Source organism: Sturnus vulgaris, chromosome 1 (assembly GCF_052056855.1).
Source record: "Sturnus vulgaris isolate bStuVul1 chromosome 1, bStuVul1.hap1, whole genome shotgun sequence".
Classification (NCBI taxonomy): Eukaryota; Metazoa; Chordata; class Aves; order Passeriformes; family Sturnidae; genus Sturnus; species Sturnus vulgaris.
In genome coordinates this window covers 105,470,228-105,489,120 of record NC_142243.1, presented here as the reverse complement: position 1 = coordinate 105,489,120, position 18,893 = coordinate 105,470,228, and the positions used below count along the sequence as shown (strand labels likewise).

The 18,893-nt window shown below is 39.3% G+C and overlaps 1 protein-coding gene across 2 annotated transcripts in view; it reads left to right on the top strand.

The window, feature by feature from the left end:
- RAB31 (RAB31, member RAS oncogene family) overlaps nucleotides 1-18,408 on the top strand; it is a 60,586-nt gene extending 42,178 nt beyond the window's left edge. For both annotated transcript variants that reach the window (XM_014871205.2, XM_088173124.1), the window contains exons 6-7: nucleotides 2,674-2,783; nucleotides 14,277-18,408. In XM_014871205.2, the coding sequence (XP_014726691.1) occupies nucleotides 2,674-2,783; nucleotides 14,277-14,374 (208 nt within the window). In that variant the 3' untranslated portion in view covers nucleotides 14,375-18,408. The remainder of the gene's footprint in view (nucleotides 1-2,673; nucleotides 2,784-14,276) is intronic.
- Nucleotides 18,409-18,893: the final 485 nt, after the last annotated feature.

The following is an 18,893-nucleotide window of genomic DNA, read 5'->3' as shown; positions in this document are numbered from 1 at the left end:
GGCATCTCCTATGTGATGTTGTGATATGCTGGTCATCATGGTGAAACCGAGTCCTACAAGACAAAAATTTCCAGATGTGAAGGAGGAAAAAAGAGGAAAGGACAATAACCAGCCCTCTTCCTGCATGCTGTTGTACCAATTTAAGACTTTAAAAAAATCCTGCATCCCAGAAATGTTGTAAAAGTACTGGGCTTTCACAGAGTACTGTGAAAGCAACAGAGCAACTTTGATTTGTGATCTTCTCACCGTATTATTATCAACCACTACCTGTAGTTTACTGATTGCTGATCATCCAGTTCTTGCTCCTGTTCATATGGTATAGCTCTTCTTTGCACAAATGGTTTTTCTGTGTGAATGTATTCCATGAGATAATGTCTCTTAATCTTTTTGATTTTTATGGGAGAGGACATTTTTTCTCTTCATAATTATGAATTCTTTTGGTAGTATTTTTTGTGCAGTTGTTCTTTTTGCATCCCTCCATCTTTTTTTCTTTCTGAAGTTATCCAACGATGTCCAACTAAAGTTATTTTGGTGGAAAAATAGAGAGTAGACTATCTCATATGTGATATATTTTCACAGTTCTTCCAGAAATCTGATTGTTTATGCAATGCATGCAGCTGTTTGCATTCTCTGTCTGCTTTATGTCTTCAGATTTACTTCAGTAAAAATGGTTTTAGATGAAACATGTCACCAATTTATCAGATTTTTTCCGATGAGTAGAAAATACACATGCCTTTAGGCACAGAGAATTTACAAGTAAGATAATGTGAGCACACGGGAGCAGGCTGCTGTTTTCATGCATTTTTGGTATCTCTTCTTGGTTTTGTAGGGCTTTTAGCAGATATTTTGCTGGATATCAGAAAGGCAGCTGCTTTTAAGACCAATATGAATAGATGCAAAAGAGGTGAAGCTGACCTGGCTCAAGCTGGTTTGATTCAGTTATCTCTATGAGTATAAGAGATAATGTAAGGAGGAGTTAATGTATTTCTCATAACATTGACCATGTTACCCTCCCTGTTTGGCATCTAAAATTTAGTTTTGAGCTGCCAAGATGTGTTTAGGACACTTAGGGGTCACACTGCTTTTCCTCGATATTGTTAATAAGCTATCAGCAATTCTTGGTGCTCTGTTGAAGTAATTTTCTTCTCTACTTTGAAGGAATTTCTACAGATAGGCAGGAAATTTTATCAAGTATAAATCCTCATCTTTGTTGTAGTACTGTCAACTCTTAGAACTGCTGAATGTTCAGCATACTTCTCTGTAATAGGAATAAAGGCTTTCTTCTGATGTGTCCTGTTCTTCTGACAGGGCAGTAAAAAGTATTTTCAAAGACAGGAGCTGAAACTTCAATGCTAAAATGCTGTAAATGTCCATAATACTGTTTTGAGCATTATAGAGTTCAACAGTTGTAACAGCAGTTAAGAAGTGTTCACTTCCCTAAAAATGTGGTTCACCTTCTTAACAAATTGTGTTCACTGGAAATCCTTGGTTAGGAGAATTCAGCACAATTTCATGTTCAGTTCTTCATTCTATGCATCCATAATATATCCTTATGCCGTAATTTGTCTGGGCTTCTTTAAATCCTTTGGCATGGTCCTTTACGGCATCATTCTCTCTAAACTGGAGAGAGATGGATTCGATGGGTGGCCTGTTTGATAGGTACAATCACATCTGGAGGGCAGTGATAAATGGCTCAGAGTCCTGATGGACACCAGTGGTGCCCTCGGGGACCCGTATTGGGACCAGTGTTATTTAATACCTTCAGTAATGACACAGACGAAGGGATCGAGTGCACCCTCAGCAGTTTGCTGATGACACCCAGCTGAGTGATGTGTCTGACACGCTCATACTGGGGGGAAATTGTACAAGGAGTCTCTGGATTGGTATATTGGAGCTGTGGGGTGAAGTAGCTGGTGCAGATTCTTCTGTTACTCAAAAATCAGGAATAAAGGTGGTTACAGTTAGCAGCACACATGGGCAGATCCAGCTCTGCCACCTGGCTCAGGGAGATACAAGGCCAGCAAGGGGCTATCTTGTTTAAAGCAGAGGTCTTTTTGAATGTTGTAAACTGCATTTGCCAGCTTTTGACATATGAAGTATTGGTTGCAAAATTAGGGTGTTCTGCTGGTGATTTTAAGATGGAGTCACTTTGGTGAAATGGCACAGAATGGTGTTTTTCCCCAGTGAACTGGTACTCACAGATTGCTGTTGCTGATGTTCTTGAAGTCAGTGGCTTTCATATTTATTTCAGTATCTCTCGTTTCCTTGCTGCTTGCAAAGACCAAGACATATGATGCTCTTATCATTTTCTTCCACGACAGTTGTACCCTATCTTGTTTGAACATTTGGCATGTGGAGACTGCTTTTCTTATCAAAGTCAAATATAGAGCACAAACAAATGTGATTTTCTTTAAATTATCTTCCTTTTCTAAAGGCATGGATTCAACAGTAAGTCGCAGAAATCTGCAGATGGATCAATTTTGTTGAAATTTTGATATATTTGAATAAGATTATCTAAATGCCATATGAAGAAAGATAGTACTGCTTTTATGGAGATGAAGAGCATATTAATGCTCTTCTGATCAGGCTGTGTTTGAGGTTGTTTGTGGTTTTTTCTTAATTTTTTTTTAAATTTGTCTTCTTTTATTTATAAATGTTTTAATTTTTTTTCAGGGAGGTTCCTATGAAGGATGCCAAAGAATATGCAGAATCCATAGGTGCAATTGTTGTTGAAACCAGTGCAAAGAATGCTGTTAACATTGAAGAACTTTTTCAAGGAATAAGTAAGTAAATGTTCCCCTTTAATTAATTTTGATTGTTTAGAAGTTTTCTGAAAATAGCTGTCTGTTTCAGGTCTATAAACTACTTTCCCAAGGACATCAGTAAATCCTGTGAAGCCTGTGGTATGGCTGCTATTTATGCAGATGTAAACTAAGAACAACTTTGAATACACCAGAGCAAAACAAAGTAGATAGTAGATAGAGGGTAAGCCTGTTCCTTCTAAATCTGTATATAAATCCTGGCCTGGGTCACATCTGCTGTTTCAGACCAAGCCTGCTGTAGAGGCAATACTGTTGATCTTATCATCATCTTGCTAAAAAACTTAAATGTTGATAAGTGCTCCTGGAGGGCATTGGTAAGTAGAAGGTAGTCATTGTAGTGAAATACATTTAAAAAACCCCAAACAGATACATTTCTCTCCAGGCCTTCTAAACATCATGAGACTGGCACTTGTCATGGGGAGAAGAAAAACTCTTGTTCAGTTTGCCTTCCAGAGGTTCCAGTGCTGGTCACTGCTTGCAAGTGGGAAGGACCTTGCGGGCTGGAAGGGATCTCATGAGAACTTGAGTCCAGCTTTCTCAAGTCAGGGTCTATTCCCATTCAATTCACTCCTTGTCCTGACCTCACTGAAGAGCCTGGTTCACTTTCTCAGCAGCCCCTCCCATGGGTTTTGATAGGCAGCTTTGTGTCTCCCAAAGCCATTGTGTCTCCAGGCTGAGCTGGCCCTATTTCCTCAGCCTCTCCTCACAGGGCAAGTGCTCCAGCCCCCACTGTCTTGCAGCCCTCCTCTGAGTTTGTGCCAGCTTGGAAACATTTTTCTTGTGTCGTGGGGCCCAAAGCATGTGTGACCTAGGTGGCACTAGACCACATCTGAAAGGGGATGAGTACTTTGTCTAATGTCCTGTCTTGGCTCCTGTGGCTTGCTGCTGGCTCTCTCTGCTGCCAGAGCATGCTGTGGCTCATGCTCAGATTGCTTCCCTGAGGTCTTTTTGGGCAGAGCTGCTTCCCAGGCATCCAGTCCCCAGCCTCTCTGATAGCCAGGGGCTCTTCCTTCCCACAAGCATTGGTTGGCATTTGTCCTTTCTGAAGTGTGTAAAGGCTCCTTTTGACCCATATCTGCCTCCAGCCTAAGGCCCTCTGAAGAGCAGCCCTGCCCTCAAGGATACTGAATACACCTCTGAGTTGGGTGCCATCTGAGGGCTGAATTTTGTACCTGTTTTTTCATCCTTCAGGCTCTGATAAAAGGTATTAAGCAGGGTAACTGGCCTGTGGGTAGACGTATTATTAACCACTGACTTCACTTTGAGTCTGATATTCCAGCCAGCTACTCACACAGCTAACAGTCTGCCTATCTAGACTGTAACGTCCCAACTTGGATGTAACAGGATGCTGTAGGGAGAATTATCAAAAGCCTTGCCAAAGTCAAGGTAAACAACATTCCAGTGCTCTTCCAGTCATGCTGTCATAGAGGGCAACCAGGATGGCTGGACATGGTTAACCCTCAGTAAGTCCATGCTGACTGGTCCTGGTCACCTTCTTCACCTTCTTGTGCTCAGAAGCAGCTTCTCAGAGGATTTGCTCTGTGGTTTTCCCAGGAAGCAGAGTGAGGCTAATCAGCCTGTAGACCCATGGCTTGTTATGTCCCTGTTTGAAGACAGATATAACATTTACCTTTCTCCACAACCTTTCAACAACAGTAGGGATGATAACAAACGGTGTTGCTCCCTATGCATCCTCCAGCTTGTATGGGTTAAGATTTCTTAAGAGCTCCATGGTTGGATCCTCTTCCACTACTGCTGTTTCCTTCTCTCCCTGAATCTTCTTCTGGGTGCAGAGACCTAGGAGTCAGCATGTCCAGACACTCAACCTTGTTTCAGTGAAGTTTTTTTTGGTTTTGTTTTTTTCTTAATTTCACATATTTTTAATCAGCTGATAGTGTCTAGCACACTCTGCCTGCGATGGGGGGTGTTCAACTGTTTGCTTTGCTTACATGGGATGTATTTGAAATGGTTAATGAGAACCAGTATTCCTAGAATACACTACCATTCTTTTACCTCCTTTCAAAAAGGAGGTGGGTGCCACATGGCTGTCTGGAGGAACTGGTTCTTCCCTGTGATAGTTTACTTGTTTGTCTGCATCTGATGATTGCAGATGTTCTCGCAGAGGAACTCATTCTTGCCACATAATTAGATAATTAGTTTCCATCTTTGATAGGCATTGCTGCAGCTGGCAGTGTGTGCACTGTCCCTAATAATGAATATAATAGATGAGGAAAATCAGCTAAATTAAGTTTAGTATGAACTAGATACCCAGGCAAGTGCACTTAATTCCACAGGCAATTACTTCTATATATAGAAATATTTGGTCTCAGTGGATCTACTTGTGACCTTATCAAGCACTCAGCAGAGGGAAAGGAGAGAGTTGGTAGGGTATGTTTATAGAAATATAGTGAAAACTAAGTGAAAAATGCTTGATTAGCAGTAGAATGAATTAGTGTGATTGTGACTGGACAGAGAATATTGATAAGTAACTTTCTGATATTTTACACCACTTCAGTCTTGGTGCAATTTCCAAAAAAGTCTGTCTCTGCCCAAGGTGCATAGCGACATTTCTGCCTTTTCAGAGTATGAAATCCTCTTGTGGCAATGTATCCTACCCTGTTGCCTAATTTTGTTTGTATGATGCCCTAAAAGTCACACTGCAGCTTTCATTTTGCTTTCATGCTGCCTGAGAGTTCCTGCCCTTCTCTCTGTGCTGCTCATCAAGGGCATGGTGCTGTTCTCTGGCCTCTGAACAAGGAAGCAGCAATTTCTGTTTACCTTGGACTTTGCAGGTAGAATGTATGTGTTATCTATTTTACAGTCTAGATTTGGAAGGGTATATCCAACATATGTGGAATTTATCTATTAAATTCCCCTTGAAACTGATAGCCCAAGCAGAAAGGGTAGACTTCATTTTATTTTAGCATAAAAAGTTTACCTCCTTCTTGCCTATGCTTTTCATTTCCCAGGGGCATTTAACATAAAAATGTTTCCTTCCTGAGATGTCTAACAACTGTCTCTTTCCAGGGACAATGTTGTGAATGGAGTGAAATAGTACAATGGAAAAAAATGTACTCATAATGATAGAAAGAAGGCTTAAAGAATAAAAGGGGAACTGGTATGTTTTGTTGACAGCCAGATAAATGTTGGAAAGATTACAGATATTATAGAAAGATTGCTTCATTTCTAAGTTTATTATATTACACTATGCTTAAAAGATTTTTTAAAATAAGTTTCTCTCACAATTTGAGGGTTTGACTGCTTAGAGGGATATCTTCATAGCACAGTCTCAACACAAATCTATCATCTTTAATTTGTCTCAAGAAAATACAGGACATGAAAGACTAGAATCAGTAAAAGATTCTGATTTTTTGAAGATGGGTCAAATTTGGCAGGAGAGGTACTCTGCAGTTGTTGTACTTGGACAAATAAGGCTGAGGAGGCAGACTGAGCATGAGAGTCAGCAGAGTCAGTGTTCTGGGGAGTTTGCATTGAGCTGAGTAATGGGCTGCAGCTCCTGGGTTCTGTTGTACCCATGGGATTTCAAATGGTGAGCTACTACACTTAGCCCAAGTTTGTTTAGCAGTGTCTGGCTGAAGGCTTGTGATTGTGAAATATCATGTGACTGATTTATGTCTCTGTAAACATGAAATGAGTATTTTTAATATAGTTGTATATCCCTCACTTAAGCTAAATTTTTCCCAATGTCTTTCTTTAAAGGTTTTTGACATAAAAGGGGCTTAAGAGTTCAATGTTTCTTTCATTTGTTCCTGTAGTTCTTTTTTAATAGCTGAGTTTCTATAGGAACAAATGTTAATAGCTTTTTATTCCCAGCCTTGAAGGAATCATAGGCACTCCTTGTCACTCTTTTTTTGGCAGCAGTAAAAATGCCGGGAATGTATTATACAATGGCAGTATAATAAAGCTGTGCCTGTGCAGGGGGTCATACCAGTTCTGTATTGCCCCTTCTTGTTTGTGGGACTTCAGCCCATTGACCTTTGCTTGTGCCTGGCTGGTTTTCAAAGACTGAACAAGCTACCCCATGTGTACTATCATTTAGTGGCAATCATACCCTTGCAATTCTCAGACACTGTTCATTTACCAGCTCAAATAAGCCTTAGTTACCTTATTCCAATCTGGTACACACCCAGCTGTTTCTCTTCAGCCTGTGTGTGTTGCCTGCTACCTCAGCGTGAAGGTGCCCCAGATATGAAAGAGCAGGTTACGTAAAAGCCACACTGGGTGCGTGGCAGAGCCGAGCCTGTGGCTCCCTGGCTAATACCAGGCTGCACCAGGAGCTCTGGAGGGGAGCAGGCAGTGGGACAGACAAGCTGCTGAGGAACACCTAGCTAAGTGAAACATGAAGTAAACTTGGGCTTAAACAAAACAAGCATTGTGGCCATGTGCTCTTTTCTTTAAAGTCTGGTAAATCATAGGAGAATAGAATGGTTTGGATTGGAAGGGACCTTAAAGATCGTCTAGTTCAACTCCCCCACCACAAGCAAGGATGCCATTTAGTAGATTAGGTTGTTCAAGGCACCATCCAACAAAAGTTGGGAGATCAGTGTGCTACCAAAGGGGGCAAGATTGAAGCATTTCAACATCCTCTCTTGAGGGTGAGAAGGAAGTGGGAAGAGCATTATCAGAACATTCTGTGGAGACTGTGCAAAGAGTGGTTAGCACCCTCGCTCTTACTGATACTCATACTACAAAGAGAGACAGGCTGATGTTTAGAATCCAGATAAGAACATTCTTCCTAGATGAGACTTCCTAATTAGAGTAGTTTCTGTCTTGGGATTCAACCTTTCATGTGGTAAATGCTCAGTTATAAATGTATGAAGCTATTGATTTTCTGATGCCTTGCCAGCAGCTCATATATTGAATATTTAATGTAACCCAAATACTTGTTTCCTAGAAATACTAGGAGATTAAAAAAACTAAATCAAACTCAATCTCTAGAGTTTACAGTATAACCAATTGTGTACTGGACAAACTAAAGAGGAAGGTATGAAATACCTGTGGAATGAGGCAGGAATCCTTTCCAGCAGACATTCAATGTTTGCACTAACTCAGATGGTCTTGGATGGGTGGAATTGCAGATGGACAGTCTTCAAGCTTTGTGAGTGATGAATATGGTGGTTTTCATCCTTGTATCTGCTGATTTGCAGGTATCTATGAAGTACTTTGAAGAGGTCTGTTAAAGATATTTTAAGAAAAGAAAGTGCATTTAGGTTACAAAGAAATTTCTCATATGCCAATTTTTAAGGTAGTGTAAACTCATAATTGAATTTTTCTACCAGGTGTAAAAGGATGCAAGAACATTGTCCAAACTTATATTTGAGAATACATTATTTACAGTTTATGTTGTCTTTCAGGATTAGTTCTCCTCTTGCTTTCAGACTTTAGTGAATGGAGCAAAACTTTGACCTTTGGACTATTCCTAAAGTTAACCATGTGAGGTACTGGATTTCTCTCCAAACAAGGAGAGCACTTCAACTTAAAACAGTAATAAATAAAGTGACACAGCCCAAACTTAATTACAGCAGGACCTTGAGTCAAGGTTGGATCTCTTAGTAATTAAGTAGTAAGGAATACTGTTGTTTACTTTGATAAATGCAAAATTTAAATATTTAACTATTTGTTTGAGCTTTTTCTGGAGACTTTAATTAAATGAGCAAAATGTTGTATTGCTGCTTCCCCCAGCAAGCACTTGTGTCAGCAAATTTTGCTGTAGTTCAAACCAAATGCATTATTTTGCTTGCATGGAGATGCTGTTAGCTGTGTTATTAGGAGTATTAAAATAATTGTAACTTAACTGTGTTTACTTATGCAATGGATGTTATTGTAAAATTTATTGTGTTCCCTTGCATGAAAATTTACAACATGAGTAAACAGTCATCTCTGTCAATTGGGGAAATCTTAACATCAGTTTAAGTATGGTGGGGGGGAAGAGCTAGAGACAGACCAGTGAGCCAAACTTTATAATCTATGTGAGAAGCTTCTAAAATACCACTGAAACAGGTTTCAGAGCATGAAAGAATTTGGGGAGATATGAAGTGGGACTGTTTTAAGTCCTACAGGTGCAGAAAACTGCCAAAACTGTTGGATCAGGTGTGCCCACTTTGATTTGCTGTGTCTTCACAGATGGCTGTTCTTTATTAATGAGGTTTGCAGGGGCTCATCTTGCTGTGATACAGCTGGCAATTTGAGAGGAGGTTCTGGCCATTATATAGCTGTTGTACCACTGCTTGAAGAAGTTAATATTTTCTCAGGTGAGCCATTAGAAAAGCTCACCTGAGCTCTGACAGGTAACAGGCTGCTGCTCCAGGGAGAGTGAAATGGATTTCACCTTCCTCCAGCCTCCTAAAAATTATGTTGTACATGATTTTCAGGAAGATGGAAAGAAAGGCAGAGAAAGCCACTGCACAGGAGTCTGGTTGCTTCTTATCCTTAGTGTAATTGTTGTTGTGTTAGATAGCAGGATTCTGCTTCTTGAAGGGCCTGAGTTGTGTCCAGGGAGGTCAGGGTTAGATATTAGGAAAAGGGTCTTCACCCAGAGAGTGGTTGGGCACTGGAATAGGGTCACCAGGGAAGTGGTCACAGCATCAAGCCTGACAGAATTCAAGAAGCATTTGCTCCCAGGCACATGGTGTGACTCTTGGGGTATCCTGCATAGGGCCACGAGTTGGACTTGATAATTGTGGATCCCTCCCAACTCAGCATATACTGTGATTCTGTGAGTCTTTGGGACTTGACTTCATAATCTGGATGTGCCAGCTCAGGTTGGTCACAACACATCTGTTTCCACACTAAAAAAGTTATCTGTTCGATGCACTGTTGTGTTTGTCCCTTTGTCAGCATGGTAACTGGTGAGTTTTTTTCTGAGACTTATGCTTAGCTTTAAGGCTGATCCCAACCTTTCCTTTCATGCAGTCTTTTAGAGGTCAGTGATGAAACTTGTTTCATGTTTAAAAACCCAAACAAGAGCAAAAAGCTGATTTTTCAAGCCTGATTTTTCTGAGCTAGTGAATGTCACAGCTTCAAACTGGAGTGTCACATTCAAAAAGGAAAAAAGAAAGCAGCTTTTATTACTTTGATGATGCCTCATGCTTCCAGCTGCAGCAGAGCAATCCCTGTCCATCTTTCTTCAAGTTCTGCTCACTGAGCTGTTACCCAGTTGCTGTTGTCTCTCTTGGTTCTCTGTTCCAGTTTTCATTTTTCTTCATTCCCATTTTGTTTATCTCTTGTTCCACCCTCCCATTTCCCAATCTCTTTGCCTCTGGCACTCTTAGAACAGCAACGCCCACAGTGCTGATTAATCTCTTAACAAACCTCCGATTCAGTAGCAGGAGTTGGAACTCTACCAGGCTTTGGAGAAGACTCTGACCTTCATCCTGGACTGCCTCAGCCCGACTCAAACATGCCAGAAAGGAGGAGATGCAATTGCTTTAATGCTTTTCATCTGTTCATCTGGATGGTTCACTTCAGAACTGTGACAATTTCTGTAACCCTACATTTGAGCAGTCTTTTGTGATGCTTTCTATTTTCCACACCAGTGTTCACTGGAATGAGTGAGTGGAGGACACCAAGACCTCTTCAGCAATGTGCAGAGGTGGATGGTTGCAGTTTTGTTGCACAAAATCTGTGAAACGTGGTCTGAACCTTAGTGAAATGAAATCAAAATATATAGTCTCATATTTAATAATAGTGCAAAATCAAAACTTAAATTGCAGTCAGCAACTTACTGTGTAGGAATATCAGCAATAGGAACCATATGGGACTTCTATACCATCTCAATAATATTTTATCTCCTCATTTCACCAATTCAGCTGGAGAATTCTTAGATAAATGTGCATGCATTCTCTGTGAATAACTATTTCTTCTGGAATCCTAAAACCCACTCCTGGTGATCTTTGGTAAGCTGGCAAGTTGTGTCCTGCTCTTCAAAACAGGGCAAAGACTATTTGTGGTCTCGCTTGTCATCTTAAGTTAAGCAAGAGATGAGAACAGGTTGTCCTGGGAGGGTGTGGATGCCCCATCCCTGGAAGTGTTCAAGGCCAGGTTGAATGGGACCCTGAGCACTCTGATCTAGTGAGTGACATCCCTGCCCATGGCAGGGGTGTTAGAAGCCCCTTGATCTTCAAGGTCCCTTCCAACCAAGCCACTCTGTTATTCTTGGAGTTCAATCTCTGATGGTCCTTTTAAACTGACTTTATCTTACCAAGCAGTCTTCAGTTTGAAGAGGAATTGCCTTAATGTTTTTATTTCTTCATCATGAGAATTGTAGGGCTGGATGTCAGAGCACTGCTGCTCCTTTTTGACATAAACTGCATGAAAGAAATAACCTACAGCATTTTTAATTTATGGTGTTCAATACTGGGATATTTTTATTACTCTGGAACAGAGACTATGGATGCCAGTGAGATACAAATTTTAAGTGAGTATATACTTTCCAAAATTAATTCGGTCTGTGACCTCTGTTGATCCTGACTCAGTGCCAGCTATATTTGAGTTGGTCTCAGCAATATTGATGCCATATTTATCAGGAGCTGAATGACAAGGTGAGATGATCACAGTACTTCTAGGTGGCAATAGTGACTGAGCTGAGTTAGAAATAGGAAGTGTAGATGCAGGCTCAGCCTTTCACTGTTCATCCTTAGTGTTCTGCTGCTGCTTAGGCTTTTCTCTGTTACATTGCCTACTGTCAGGGACGCCTAGGGAAAAACAGTAAGTCAGACAGATTTCTGACTGATTTTTTAAATTTACTTTCCCTGATGCCTGATGAAAACTCACTGTATCATTTGCTGTGGAGCTGGTTCTCAGGTGTTAGACTGAGTTTTATGCTCCAAGATAGTTACTCCTGTCATGGTAAAAGCTGCTTGGGCAGCTTTTAATAATGTCTTGTAACTAAAACTAAAATAATTTAACTTGATGGTTTAATAATTCTGGTAATAAGAGAAATGATAAGTGAGGGAAGAATCACCTACTGAAAAGATATCCTCAAACTCAAAAAAAGTAAAAGTTTAGACAGTTTAAACGTTTATTTCCTTACATTGAGTTCAAGGAGGGGGTGCTGGTATCAAAATAGCAGAAAACACAGCTAGTTCCTGACAAACAGTACTTAAGTTCAAAGGCCAGAACTTAAGTTCATAACCAGCAAATAGGTCTTGAGATTTTTTTGTCCTTATTATTTGTAGTTGTTATCTTGTGTGGGTTTTGTTGTTTTGAGAAATTACTTAAATCTGGGTGATTCGTAACAACATATATTGTGTCCTGGTCTGAACTGGACAAATTGCTTGCTGACCTTGAAGCCTGCAAGGTTTTTGTTCCAAAGATAAGTTTGTCTGCTTCTTGGCATACACATCAGGAGTACCATAGAAAAGACTCCAAACTCATGGGAAATATGAAAAGCTGAATGAAAAACAAATAGAGTTAATGTCTTTGTTTAATGCAGAGTTCTAAAAATGAAAGGCTAATTTGTGCATTAAAGCTGTCCTCTTCCAAAGTTACTGTTAGAAGAATCAAATGTTTAGAGGGTGTTTGCTTAGTGGCAAATTGTTTATGGAAGCCATGACTATAGATTCCAGGTTTTTTAAGCTGCATTGTGTTCTGTCTGGGTCAGATTGACAGGGTTTTACTTCACTGGGACTGAGTTGAAAGCCCTTTAGAAGTGTTAGATACCTAATGTAGAAGTTCCCTGCAGGTCTGTATGATGATAGTGTTGCCTTCTTGGCAAGCCTCTCACAGATACCATTTTCTTCATATTCTCTAGAGTTTTAAGAATTAGTGGATTCTCTTTGCTTCCAAACAAAGCCAACAGAACTAATGCATGTAACAACTGGGTCTATAGCCACCTATTCTGCTTTTTATTTTACTTTACAAACATGAAGTCTGAACACAATGTTAAGCAGGATGTGAAGTTGATATTTTAGTGACCCAAATAGAGTTCAGCATTGTAATGTCAGTGCTTATACATGCTTTGGCCCTCAAGATACACATTTTTCACTCTGTTGGACCAGATACAGTATCCTTAGTAATGTGAGGATATTTCCCTTTCTCATTCAATTGTACAAACACACACAATTATCTGCTTTAAAAGTCACACTTTTCTTGTACAGCATACCTGTGCAGAACTAACTGAATAAGAGAAAATTTGAAACTTGGCTACAGGTAATTTAAGGACAAGTTTTACAGATGAAATTTTTCTGTTTGATTTCATTGGGATTGGATTTTACCTGAATGCTTTTAACTTACAAACCTACAGCAATTCCCCCAAATAATTTGTAGGACTCAGGCTTCAACATAGGTACATAATTCATAGAACATTTGGTAAGAGAGAGCTCTGAATAACTGAAGGAAAGGATGGGGAAATCTAAACTGTAAAATCCACCTAGATTATGATGAGCTGTTCACAGGAACTCTGTGTTCTCTGGAAGTGGTTTATAAGAAACAGATGTTAAATATTTTAACTCATGTTATTTAACATGGATGTTGGTAAACCCAAGAATAATTAATAAAAATGGATTCAACTTCAGAAAAAAAAATTAGGAAATCCAGAGTGATGGGAAAGTACATTGCCGTGACTGTAAAATCACGAGGTACTGATGGGGAGCTCACACAAGGGTTTAATGCAAAAGCCAGGTGCACACCAGAGTGAGACAAAGGATGGATTGGACCTGGGAGAATCTTTTTTCCCATTTATTATTCTATTATTGAGCACGTTGTATGTTGTCCACTAATAGGAAGCCAGTTAGACAAAAGATGCAGCAGTACTAAAAGGGGAGGGAGTTGGAGCAGTGCCTTTCTGCCCCAGGAGAGATCTCTGGCTCTCCTGTAATGGCTGAAATTCTTTCAAACACTCTAAATAATTACTCCATAAGATGATTAAAAAATCAGGAGAGTTTGTGTGGGAGGGAGTGATGGTGATGTTAAGTAATCAAAATTGTCAACTGGAAAGACGTGGGTCCCCCTAAAAAAGAGGCAGGGATTCAATGGAAAGAACAGATGTGTTTTTCTTTGTCAAGTATAGGCACCATGTATTTAGTTACATTGCTTAGTAAAACTCCAGTGTGCTAGGACTAAATGCCATGCAGATTTAGGACAGGCACAATCTCATTAAACTTGCACCATTCATATTTAGGTGGAATTAAGAGAGAGATGAGAATTTTCTCTCTAAGCTGTAAGGAGCTCAGTAAGATAACTGTTTTTAAAAATACATGGATAGTATTTCAGTGTACTTTATGCCTTCTCAATAGCCATATTTCATATATTTTTTAATGTGAAAGTCTTTTTTCATGAAGAGGATACAAGGAAAAATATCCAAGGTACTGTAATTTTCTTGTAAAGTTTCACAGATGTAATTCTTATGCAACCTAAATTCTTCTAACTGTTACCTGCATGGGGTGTTGTTCTTACACCAGGAAAATTGAATTCATGTCCCCTCATGTGTTTCAGGTCAGCAAATTCCACCGTTAGATCCTCATGAAAACAGTAACAATGGAGCAATCAAACTTGGAAGGCAGACTTCACAGACGGGTAGGCGGTGCTGCTGACCCAACTTGATCTTTTTAGATTTACTTGAAAAAACAGCACCATTTACTTTTTTTTTCACTGAGAAAGGACTTCGTGATCTCAGTGACGTGGCTCCTTATCTTGAAAGCAGTAATTTCAATACTTCCCATGAGCAATAACGCAAGGACCAGAAGCAGAAGGCTTTACTTCAAAGGGATTTTGCAAAACCCAGTTGGAAAATCCTCTCTAATATCCTGTCAAAATTACAAAGTACTCTGATTCTCTGTTTAAACCAGTGACTGTTTTTTTCTTAATAAAAAAATCAGTTTATATATAAAATTTAGGTTTTCTGCAAAAATGTATCTTCTTACATTTGCGAAGTGGACTTGGCATGTTTTTAGAGTTTTCTCTGGAATAATAGGGTGAAAAAAAACCCATAAAACCTGAATTTTGGCTTACAGTTTCTCTGCCATCTTTTTATCTGGACTCTGCTTCATGATTTTTCTAAATCTGCAGCTTCGTCTCCTACTTTCAGTAGACACCAGCAAGAAGTGGACTGAATTTGCTAACTGAAGAAAAAGATGGATCCAAAGGATGAGTGAATGCAGTTTTTATGGACTGGAAGTCAAAATCTGTGTCAGGAAGTGCTGTGTATGTGGAAGAAGGAGTTGTCATGAAGGAAACTGCTGGACCCCATACAGTTTCAGTGTGCTCCAGAAAGAAGTGAAAATGCAGCCACTGTGTAGACTGGAATGATTCCTTGAACAGGGTGTGGGTTTCAGGAACTGCTGAAAATGTAGAAAGAGCATAAATGCAGGCTTAATCTCCACTGCTTACCAAGGTTCCTACAAATCTGTGCCCCAGACCAAAGCTGTCTGTGTTCAAAATGGTGTATTGCTTGGTTTCTAAAAGAGGGGTGCCACAGTGTTTCGCTCCTCATGGTCTCACTGCTGTGCTCCAAGAGGTCTTTGAGTTCAAAGAATAATATTTCTGTGCAAAAAACTGGACAAGAGAGCACAATATAATCTGGGATTAGAGGCTGGAATCTAAAAAAACAAACATGAATGTTTGCTTACAGATGTAGCTTCCTGATTTTGTGGAGTAACCTTCTCAATTGTGTGGGGATGTGGTGTGGAAGACACACTGTGTGATATCTTGGAAGCGTAATGCACTTGGAAATGCAGTGGAGGAAAAAATTCCTACAGAGGGTTATGAACTAGAAATAATGTAAAACAATATGTGTTTTCCACTTCTGTCTTTTATGAATGTGTGTGACTGAGATGATAAAATCCAGATTTATCTTCTTCATCAATTTCATTGGAAGTGAGAATTAGAGTAAGAAATGCTGTGTTCAAAACCAGAGCCCAGTCTGAATTCCACAACATTAATTTGTTCTCTTATGAGGAAAATTATCACCACTGCACATTTTCAGGAGGGTTTATGAAAAGAAAACAAAAGGGAAAAATAACTTTCCACAATAAATCACGAGCAGGCAGCCCTGAGCGTTGTTTCCGTGTTGATACATAGAAAATCAGACCTTATTGGCTGGTTGTGAGATTGCTTAGATAAAATGTCACTAATTGTTAGGGTTTGAAACAGAGCCAGATAAAATCAACAGGAACATTTTGTCTCCAGAGGGCTTGGAGTAGTATAGGTGGGAAATATCTGGATTTTATCTAAGAACCTATGCTGCATTGTTTTTTCACATATAATTAATTTCTCCTATATTTTGGCTTCCTTTGAAAACACTCATTCTAGAAAATACGGCCTTGGATATTTTGGGTAAACTTTCAGTTTTCAGCTGTGCTGATATACAATCCATGTGTCTGACTCATTGGAGCAACTATTTTACTGATGGGTTATTGATAGCTGGTGAGGGAGACAGGCTCCTTTAGGGAACATTTAATTCCATCCTGGTACAAGCAAGTCTGCCAGGGATGCCTGGCTCTTTCACTTGGCTGGGGAGGGAAAAGCTTAACATGGCCTTCAGTGCTAAAAAAAATACCAAACTTACCAACGTTACAGGTTTGTACACTTTATGTGGTCTATGACCCAATGCTGGATCTGATTCCTTCTAAGAAAAATCCAGTTAAGAGACTAGACCAGTTATCCACAAAACAAGGTGAGATGTTTTTAGAGGGGTCATAAACTTTAGTTCAACATATAGCAGTTATCCATAATTGATTTTTAGGCTTTTGTAAATCATTGTTACATTTTTTTAACATGGCATCTCAAAACTTACTAATCATAACTGAGATGTCTGAAAGCTTTGTAAGACAATTTTCTGAGTACCTTGTATGCTCTAATTTATGTTAGAACTGGCAATTGATGCTGATCTTTATGGGTTATTGTCCTGAACAACCAGCTCTCACAACTGGCTTTGAGAAGTATGTGAATCAGAACAGGTTTATGAGTTATATGTTAAAATTGTTTTAAATTGGAAGTTTTTGAATGGATCTCTGACAGATTTTAAAATTTGAATGGTGACTAAATAGGTTTTGCTTTCCGTGGGGCATATCTAAATCACTTTATTCTGCTTTTAGTCAAGAAAAGATTTAAATTAATAAGGATTCTGATAGTTCTTGAGATTTGGGTTACTGGGAGCTTCAGTAGGGAAGTCTGAAGCCAGAAGAAAAATAACAGGCCAATGTGCTGTGCAGAACATCTCACTTTTTCTCTGAACACAGGGCTCGCTTTTGACAATGTTGTTGCCTCTCTGCTGTTTGTCAAAGCCAAGGTGCAGCTTTAATGTGCTTCTTCAAACAGGGCAATTGTTTGTTATAAAAATAGTGATTTTAAAATGTAAAATTAATGATTTCTGCTTCCATTGGTTGCCTGTGTTATGAAGGGTGCCACCACCCTTCATAAACAGCCAGAAAAATGACAGAAAAACACCAAATTCCAGAGTTGAAAGTTTCAGCAGCAACTGGAATTCCTCTTAGTAGTTAACAGCTGGTGAAAAGCTAAATTACTGTACTGGAGCACCTGACTGATCTTTTCTAATAATAATAATAATAATAATAATAATATCAATGCTGCAGTTCTTGGTTACCCAGCTGGTGCTGGGTTTGTCCAAGACTTGCTCAAGAGAGCTGGCAGCAGGACTGAGGCACAGGCTGTAGTGCCAAGGATATTTGGTGGAGCTTGTTTGCACTGTGACTCAAGACTGTGACTGTCCAGTTGAGGGTGACTTGCTTTTCTGGCTTGTCGTGAACTAGTTTAAAAAAATTATGAAGGAACTAGTTTTTGTATATGCTCTGCATATATGTGTGTATATAAGTACAGTTTTATATTGTTCTGCTGACATGTAGTGTTTTTTCACTATGTCTGGTTCTCATATACTACACCTATTCTGTAAGTACATTTTTCTGTTAATGATCATTTCACCTTTATGAACTTAAAGTTGTGGATCAAAGGTAGCAAGAAGATAGAGATATGTATAGGTACAATTTTTGACTTGCCATTCTTGTGCATGAAAATGGCATATTCTAGAAAATGTTTGTCTTGCAGACTGAGAAATCTAAAAAGGGCCATTATTATTCAGGTATTGGAACTTAGAAGTAATAAAGTGGCTCTCAAAAGAAAAAACTTACTATTTTTGCTCACAGTGCAACATATCTATCTGTAAAGTGCTGCAATGTAACATGAGTCTGTATCAATACCTAAAAACCTTATTTGTCATCCCATGTCTTCACTACTCCTTCATGGCACATGGGAATAAGCGTCATTAGATGGTTACATGTTACATGAGCATTCCAGCTGTCATCAGACTGTTTCACTACAGTGATATATTTTCCTAACCTACCCTTAATTATTTAAACCAGAGTCAGTGATTAATTGCCAGTTTAAAATCACCTGCCAGGTACTCTTCCTCTGTTTTGTTTGTATAAGGGCTTTGATTGGGCTGGACCCACTAGCTTCATGTATGGGATGCTGCAATCTGTTAATACTTTACCTTCTGTTTTACATATTAATTGTATCATACCTAATAATATTTTTTCCTCTAAAATGTAGTTGTTGTGTTTTATTTAACCCACAATGATTAACGATAATAAATGTTTTAAATGCCTCTGAATTGGGGATATCTCTGGTTTCAATAAGGCAGAACAAAATACCTCATATTTAGCACGTCCTTTGCTCTTGAAAAAGGGCTGTCTGCAGTCTGTGGATTACTTACCTGGGATTTAAATGCAGCTTGAGATGTGTGTGGCTGGTCTTTTAGCAGAAAGTGAATGTGTTCCTGGGGGGTCCTGCAGTTGAGGTGAACTTCCAAAAAACATGAAAAAGAAGATCTGAAAATCCTTTTGCTAAGTTATTTGATTTATCCATGAGAAGAGAGGGACCTGAATGGCCAGCATCTCCTTAGGAATTTAGAATAGTAGCTGTCAGTAGAAAGCTTCCAGTTACCACTTGCTTTGAATAGCAGCAGTGACTAGTATGGCTCATAAGATGCTTTGTCTTTTGTATGCTTTTATTTTGGTGTACATTTATTTTTTAGCCCTACTTTATGTCCCTCCCTCAGAATTGTGTCTAGGAGTTAAGATTAACACTCTCTTAAGA